The sequence below is a fragment of the Canis aureus genome, chromosome 19 (assembly GCF_053574225.1).
Source record: "Canis aureus isolate CA01 chromosome 19, VMU_Caureus_v.1.0, whole genome shotgun sequence".
Classification (NCBI taxonomy): Eukaryota; Metazoa; Chordata; class Mammalia; order Carnivora; family Canidae; genus Canis; species Canis aureus.
Genome location: NC_135629.1, coordinates 54,388,316 through 54,397,435, shown reverse-complemented (window position 1 = coordinate 54,397,435; position 9,120 = coordinate 54,388,316). Strand labels below are relative to the sequence as shown.

Here is a 9,120-nt window from a genome sequence, read left to right as displayed (position 1 = left end):
CGAGGGCCAGGAAATCTGACTGACACCATCTAATAAGCCAAGAACAGGCTGAGAATGGGTCTCATGGAAAAGGGTGACCTCAGGAGTTACCAGTGAATCACTATATCAGTGTGAGGGTCTTAGCAGAAAGTGGGGTTTAGGATCTATAGTGTTTCAACCTGGGTGATAATTTTCTAGATGTGTTTTTCAGGCTGGTGCTGAGGTACAGGAAAATAGGATGGGTCATTGTATCTTTGGGGAAATGGAATGAGGGAGACAGAGACAAAAAGGAAACTGTGATTTCCCTCTACAGAGTTTTGGGTGGGGGGAGGTAGTCCAACCTAGAAGATACAGTTTTGTGCCTAGAGTAACTGCAAGGGGTTGCATCTTCTTTGATCAAAAAGTAAAGCCCATTTTTATGGACCTGCTTCACCTAAAAAGGATAAAGAAAGATGGAAATGCTTTAGTGCTCCTACGTGATAATGCTATCGGTGAGAATAATGACTGTGTCTTGCTCACCTTTGCAGCCCCAGCATTGAAGAGACCCTGGAGCAAAATAAGATTTCTATGGGACTGGCTGATTTAAGTCAAAGGGGAAAATGAAGTGGTTGGGTTTTCAAAGTCTAGAATAAAGTACAGAAAGAGAAGACCTACAGGGACCACTGGCCATTCTGGGGGATAGCCATGCTCCTCATGTCCATACATAATTGTTAGGCACACAGAGTTCAAGGTGAAGTCTGTAAGCAGAATTTCAAGGAGGTAGGTGTATGGCCCCTGGTGCTGAATAAAGTCGAACTTTCTCCATTGTGTAGGCATGTTGTCAAAAAGAAATTAAATTCTATCCACCCCCAAATCATTAACTAGGTCTTGACAGAATTGAAATCAACATCTTGAAAAGTTATTCTGTTCACTGCAGCACTTTTCACAGTAACCAAGATATGGAAACAACCTAAATGTCCTCCTATGGATGAATGGATTAAGAAAATGTGACATAGATTATATACATAATATTTATTTATATATAATATTTATGTATATATAATGTATATATACAAAATATATATTTGTATATATAATGGAATATTATTTAGCCATAAAAATGGAATATTATCCTACCATTTGTGACAATATGGATAAACCTGGAGGGCATTCTGCTAAGTGGAATAATCCAGAAAGAGAAAGATAAACACTGAATGGTATCACTTATATGTGAAATCTATTTTTAAGTTGATTTTATAGAAACAGAGAATGGAATGGTGGTTCCCAGGGGCTGAGGTGGGAGAATGAGGAGATTTTGACCAAAGGGTACAAACTTTGGGAAGGATAAATAATTTCTAGGAATAATGTATAGCATGGAAACTCCAGTTAACAATACTGTATTACATACTTTCAAGTTGCTAAGAGAGTAAATCTTTAATGTTTTCACCACACACAGAAACAGGTAATTATGTGAGGTGACAGAGTTGTTCAATAACCTTTTGGTAATTATATACATATAGTTGTGTGTGTGTGTGTGTGTGTGTGTATAAGCTTTGTGTGTTGATTATATACATACATGTATATAATCAACACACAAATTTTATATCTTAAACTTTACACACTGCTGTATGTCAATTATATCTCAATGAAGCTGAAAAAATACAAGAGGTGCTAATACAACTGGATATCTACATTTAAAAGGAAGAAGTTAGACCTACTTCACACCTTATACAAATATTTACTTAGGTCTTAGATATGACAACAAAAGCACAAGCAACAAAAAAAATAGATAGGACTTCATCAAAATTGAAAACTTTGAAAGGATACTATCAAGAGTGTGAAAAGACAACCTATAAAATGAAGAAACTATTTGTAAAGCATATATTTGACAAAGGTCTTATATTAGACTATATAAAGAACTCCTACAACTCAACCACAAAAATCAAACAACCCAATTTAAAAATGGGCAAAAGACTTGAACAGATACTTCTCCAAAGAAGGTGTGTGTGTGTGTGTGTGTGTGTGCATGTGTGTGGTCAATGAGCACATAAAAAATGCTCAGCATCATTAGTCGTAAGTAAATGCAAATTAAAACCACAAAGAGATACATTTCATACCCACTATGATAGCCAATTTTTAAAATTTTTAATTTTAAAAATGGAAAATAAGTGTTGGCTAAGACGTAAATACACTGTATCCTTGTGGGAATGTACAATGGTGCAACCACTATGAAATATAGTTTAGTGGTTCATAAAAAAAGTTAAATATGAAATTACTATAAAACCCAGCAATTCAACTCCTAAGTATCTACCAAAAAGAATTAAAACAGATATTTAAATAAAAGCATGTAGATGAATGTTCATAGCAGTGCTATTTATGTGACCCAAAAGGTGGAAACCACCCAAATGTCTATCAATAGGTGAATAGATAAACCAAATATGGTATATCCATACAATGGAATATTATTCATCCATAAAAACAAAGTGCTGATACATGCTACAACATGAATGTGCCTCAAAAACATTATACCAAGTAAAAGAAATTAGACACAAAAGGTTACATAATGCATGGTTTCATTTATACAAATTATTCTAAATAAGTAAATGGTAAATGTGTAGAGACAGAAAACAGATTAGCACTTGTCAGAGTTTGAGGGAATGGAAAATGAGAAGTAACTACTTAATGGGTATGGAGTCCCCTTTGGGGATGATTAAAATGTTTTGGAAATAGGCAACGGTTGTACAACATTGTGAATGTATTAAACATCACTGAATTGTACACTTTAAAGTGGCTAATTTTATATTATGTGAATTTTACTTGAATGAAAAAGTCAGATTGCCAGATTAGATAAAAAAGCAAGACCCAATTATATGATGCTGCCTTCAATAAATGCGCTTTAAATATAAAGACAAAAACAGAGAAAATTATGGAACAAAATATGCCATACTAATACTTGCCAAAAGAAAGCTTAAAAAGGTGTATCAGGGATCCCTGGGTGGCGCAGCGGTTTAGCGCCTGCCTTTGGCCCAGGGCACGATCCTGGAGAGCCGGGATCGAATCCCACGTCGGGCTCCCGGTGCATGGAGCCTGCCTGCTTCTCCCTCTGCCTGTGTCTCTGCCTCTCTGTCTCTCTCTGTGTGACTATCATAAATAAATAAAAATTAAAAAAAAAACATTAAAAAGGCCTTAGTTCACATCACGATTCCCTCTTAAAAAAAAAAAAAGGTGTATCAATAAGAGAGAAAGTATATTTAAGAGCAAATATGATGTATCCATAGAGAATACTCCTTGATTGAATAAGCTCAGAAGACAAACCATGAGAGACTCCTAATTCTGGAAAAAAACAAAGGATTACAGAAGGGAAGGTGGGTGGGGGAAGAGGGTAACTGGGTGATACGCATTAAGAAGGGCAAGTGATGTGATGAGTGCTGGGTGTTCTACTATATGTTGGCAAATTGAATTTAAATTTAAAATAGAGTATAAGCTCTAAGTATATGCCACAAGAATATATCTCAAAATCATGATACTGAGTGAAAAAAGCTATACAAAAACAAAGTATATACTCTGCAATTCCATTTTGTATAAAACTCTAGAATGTGCAAACTACTCGATGGTGACAGAAAGCGAATCAGTGACTCCTTGGAGAGGATGGGATGGAGGAGTGACAAACAAGCAGAAACTTTTGGGAGTGATGCATACTTTCACCATTTTAATAGTAATAATTGTTGTACAGACATATACATAAGCCAAAACTCATAAAATTTTATACTTCAAATACATACAGCTTATTGTATGTCAATTTTATCTCAATAAAGCTGTTAAGAGATTTTTTAAGTTGAATCTTGCCTAATGGCTGGACATTCATCCACAAGAAATTAAAATAAGCACCGTGCCCCCAAAATATTAAGTGCTTATTGACAAAATAGCCAGACCCTGGTCAACAGTGAGCATCCAAAGTTAATAAATATTTTATAAATACCACCAAATTTTATCCCCATCGCCATTCCAAGCAGTAATGCATATTTCCAAGAATCTGGTGGTTTTCCAGATATCATCTAGCCCAACCATCATGCCAACATACATGCATGCACACATGCACATACACACACACACACACAAACACACACAAACACAGAATACAAATTGAGCACCAATAAAAAATAAATTTATTTTAAAAATAAATAAATAATTTAAAATGAAAAAAAACACAGAATACACTAAGGAGGTCACTGCTGAGTAGTCACACAGCACAGTGGTTTAGGGACCATCTTTGGCCTCAGAGCACCATGGGTTCAAGTCCCAGCTCCACCACTTTCTGGAAGTGTGATCCATTTATAAGTTATTTTCCTTTTGAGTCTTGTTTATTTCTTATGCATAAACATCATGATAGTCTTTACCTCTCCAAAGCCGTGGTGAGGACAAAATAACATTCACTTAGCTGATGACACTGTCAACAAGTGCTCAGTATTACTACAATTATCAATACAATTGATATACAATAATTATACAATAACTACGACAATTATTACAATTAACGATTCAACAGGGAGATTTCAACTTTACAAAGCAGAGCCTTCCATTTGTGTAAACAGTACTAAAGAATAGGGAAAGACTATGCTAAAAGTGGTTGGGACTGCTACCTTGCTTTACACAAGCCCATAGGAGAAAACACTAACCCAGCTAGTCATGGGATCTGAAGAAGCTGGACAGACACTTAGCTTTGAATATAAGGCCTTAATAGCAGCACCACAAATTGGTGCTTTGTGGAAATGGAGGGAATGAAGGAACACTAAGATCACGCCAGCAACCCTCTCTATGGTCTTCACTTTGGCCTGAGCCCAGTTCTGCTGAGCACTTTGACCAGAGCCATCCGCACCTCCCGGTTCCTCAGACTGTAGATAAGGGGATTGAGTGTGGGGGTGACAAGGCTATAGAACAGGGAGACCACATTGTCCTGGTGTGGGCTGTGGTAGGCACCCGGCACCATGTACATGAACACAGCTGCTCCGTAAAAGAGTCCCACTACTGTGATGTGCGAGGAACAGGTGGTGAAGGCTTTGTTTCGGGCCTCCTCTGAGTGCATGCGTATAACGGCCCCCAACACGTGGCCGTAGGAAGTGGCAATGAGGAAAAGTGGAAGCACAAGGATCAGCACCCCCGAGGTGGACAGCGCCAACTCGTAGGCCGAGGTGTCTGCGCAGGAGAGTTTCAGCAGGGCTGGCACCTCGCAGAAGAAGTGGTCCACGATGCGGGAGGCGCAGTAGGGGAAGTGCAGAGTGATGGAGGTCTGGACGGAGGCGTTGAGCACCCCTGCTAGCCAGGAAGAGCCCACCATGAGCAAGCACACCTGGCGCCTCATGAGCACGGGATACTGCAGAGGGTGACACACGGCAACATAGCGGTCATAGGACATGAGGGCCAACAGGATGCCCTCAGCCACGCCCATCAGAGTCAGGAAGAATATTTGAGCTGCGCAGCCCCCGAAGGAGATGGACCCGTCTCCCTGCAGAAAGTCGGATGCCATCTTGGGGATGGTGACCAGAGGGAAGCCAACATCAAACAGAGAGAGCTGGCTGAGCAGAAAGTACATGGGTGTGTGGAGCCGGGAGTCTGTACGGATCACGAAGAGCAGAATGGTGTTGCCCAGGAGGCCCATGGTAAACGTGGCAGCCACCAGGGAGAAGAGTAGCTGACGTGACCCTGAGTGACTGAAGAGGCCCACCAGAACGAAGTCAGAGGTCACTGATTGATTCACATCCCCCATGTTTCACACAACGTACTTTTGCTGCAGGAAAGACACCAGTTGCAAGAAGGCTGAGTAAGGATGGCAAGTGAGTTTTGACCCGCATGCCAAGTGCCACTGCTTGGTAGTGGCTGCCAGGAACAGTATTATGAGGTCACAGCCAGAATCAGCAGTTGGAAATTCCATGATTAATTAGCAATGTCTGTCACAGGCATGGTATGGGAAAGCAGGAACTTGCATCTCTGAATGAGATACTTGGCCACACCCCAGTGAAGAGCTACCCACTTATTTTTGAGGTCCAAACACTGAAGTCTCAGTCAAAGGCAGTAACTTAGCTCTAGTAGAATGTCTCAATACCTCTCTTCCCAATAGTCCTGGGTCCAAAGTAGAAGTGAGTGTCCAAGAAGGCTGGTAGGTGAAATAGAGGATGATGAAGCTGAAGCAATCAGCCAAGGAATAAAACAGAGAAAAGCCTGGGTCCAAGTGCCTGGATGACACTCTGGAGGAAATAGAAATAGATAAGTAGCCTACCCTTGGTTATACTGAGGGTATGAATCTAGGCGGCTTGTGAGCCATAGAGGGTGGCTATGGGTGGCAGCAGGCTGGGGATCAAATGACCTGGGGTTGGGTGGAGGAGGACAGTTGTCAGTGTACTTAGTGGTTATTGGTGACTTTGTTGCATTAGATGAAAAGTAGTGACCTGGGGTGGTCAGACTGTAGGTACACAGGGGATGAGGGTGGTCAGAGAGGGCTTCACAGAAGAGGAGGCATTGGAGCCAGGTTTTGAAGATCAATTAGGAGTTTTAGAGGCAGCCAGAAGAAGGAAAGTCGTTCCAGGCAAAAGAAATAGAGCACATGGGATTGGTATGAGTTGGTGGTGCAACAGAGGTCAGATTAAAATGAGCTTGGATTCCAGCTCAACTGCTTTGTAGTAGCATGACCTTGGGTAGCTACTTAATTTGTTTCTTCATCCATAAAATGGGTGGCAATCATCTGTGTCAAGGTATCGTTGTGAAGATTAAATAAAAGGATGAATGTTGAGGAGCCTGGGTGGCTCAGTCAGTTGAGCATCCAGCTGTTGGTTTCAGCTCAGGTCATGATCTCAGGGTCCTGGGCTCCCAGGGTCCTCAGGCATTGGTCTCTGCCCCCAGCATAGAGTCTGCTTGAGATTCTCCTTCTCCCTCCCCCACTGCCCTCCTCCCCCCCTGACTTATGTACTCTCTCTCTCTCCCTCTCTCAAATAAATAAAATATTTTTTAAAAGATAATGTTAAGAGCTGACATGTGGCAAGTGCTCAATAAATTGTAAATTATATATAATAAATATAATTTATATAATTACATAATGAATTATACATAATACATATAAAGTATATAATTGTTTTAAAATTATTACTAATTCTCTAGATAGGAAAAGCATTAGAGATCACTGGCTGATGCGTGTTAGCACGATGCCAGGCACATAAAACATTCTCATCAGTGTTGGTTTCTGTTATTACTATTATTCAACACTGTGGCCCCTTCCATGGTCAAGCCTGACCTGTCCAGTTCTGTCATCCTCTTTAGTGCTGCTCTGTGATGCCCTTGTCCATACTGTGTAGAAACCCATCTGCCCTTTTTCTAGCCTCTAAGATCCCTTAGAGTCTTTAAAACTCCATTCATCCCCAACTCCGTTGCATTACAACAGGGTTTTCCACTGTGGCAGTACGTGAGGACAAATAATTTTTTGTCACGGGAAACTGCCCTTTACATTGTATGAAGTTTAGCTGTATCCCTAGTTTTAACCCACTAGATACCAGTAGCACCCTCAACCACCACCCCTCATCATGGAAACCAAAACTGGTTCCACACATGGCCAGGCGTACCTAGTGAGATAGAATCACCCCCAGGTGAGAACCTCTGGCTTAGAGACAGAACAACTGTAACCTGCACGGGCTTTACTCAAATCTTTTTTCAGATGTTTATTCTTAAATTGGATTAAGCTCAGACCCCACATAAATCCTGGGAGTACCTTACTATAATTACCATGTCTCCATACAGGAAAAAAAATTAACTCTTGCAATTTCCTGCTATCTTATACCCAATCAGTTCCCCCAAACCACCAAGTATCCTAGCCAGTGAAATAGCTTTTACCACAAGCTCCTGTCAAGAGCTATTTAAGTGTCCAAATGAACCTGGTCTTACTCTGTCCACTCATACATCCTCACTCTCAAGAAGCTGACACAAACTGAGTACTGACTGTGTATCAGGCATCTGACTAAGTGTTTTATATGTTTAACACTAAAATCTTCAACTCCTGGAGATGGATGGTGGAAATGGTTTCACAAACAATGTAAATATACTTAATGCCATGAACAGTACACTTAAAAGTGATTAAAATTATAAATGTTGTTCTGTGTGTTTTACCACAATAAAAAACCTGCCTGTAGGCATTATTGATCTATATTTTTTGGATGAGAAGACATGGACAGGTTCAGAGAACTATAGTGACTTGCCCAGCACCACCTAGCAAAGTAACAGCCAAAATTCGAACAAAATAGGAATCTGATTCCAAAGTCCCTGTTTTTTCCCTTGACAGTCCACATATCCCCCAAACACTGTAAAAGATATTTCAGGATTTGTTGCACATGTTCACATACTCAGCTCTATGTGCCCCCCAACTTGCCTTTCCTTTCAGGGTGCCTAGGTATTCCTCATGTTATGCAAACACCCAGGATTTTGGGATCTCTAGCCAGCAGTTTCTCAGTGGCTGGAGATTCTGGTTGTGATGCCCTTGTGTCTTGAGCTTTTGACAAACTCTTTCCCAACAAGACCTCTTTTGGAAAAAGATTGTATCCACCCAACCTCCCCAACATCTGCCCTGCAAGTCAGACAGGGAGAGCTGAGCAAAGCTAGCCATGACTCACTCAAACCTGGGCTGAATCATCTGTGACTCCTAAATCAGTACTGTTCTTCTGGGTTGAAGAGAAGACCCTGGAAAGTCTCCAACATGTGATTTTACCATTTCCTTTCCCATTGTCCTCAGTAATGCCAAACATGGGTCTGGGGGTCCCTTTGCTGATTCCAAATGACTAGGGAAAAGACACTGGCATTATTTACCTTCCTGTTGCCCATATAACTTTCATATTTCTCCACCATGACCAGGCATGATCAGGACCCTTGATCACCTAACTAATCAAATGACAGTTTTCAGGACTCTGTCATTTTATATTGTTTATTTAATCCTCACATCCAATCACACCAGTTCAAGGATCCACAATAAAGCTTGCTCAATAAATAGTTGCTGAGTGAATACATTCTATAAGGGAAGCAATATTTTGGTTGGAACTAAAGTTATTGACAAATGAGCTGAGGAAGGGTATGTGACTTACCTAAACTCACACAACTCCTGAGAGGACAGGCTAGGATTTGGAACCAGCA

The 9,120-nt window shown here is 40.6% G+C and overlaps 1 protein-coding gene across 1 annotated transcript; it reads right to left on the bottom strand.

The window, feature by feature from the left end:
* Window positions 1–4,101: 4,101 nt before the first annotated feature.
* On the bottom strand, window positions 4,102–5,905 carry OR2Z1 (olfactory receptor family 2 subfamily Z member 1). Its single transcript, XM_077860208.1, has one exon. It carries the CDS (start codon window positions 5,720–5,722, stop codon window positions 4,781–4,783), a length of 942 nt encoding a protein of 313 aa, XP_077716334.1. The 5' UTR covers window positions 5,723–5,905; the 3' UTR covers window positions 4,102–4,780.
* Between the last annotated feature and the right edge of the window lie 3,215 nt (window positions 5,906–9,120).

Coding starts and splice junctions, on each gene's coding strand:
- OR2Z1 (XM_077860208.1), bottom strand. CDS start 5,722: ATGGGGGATGTGAATCAATCAGTGACCTCTGACTTCGTTCTGGTGGGC.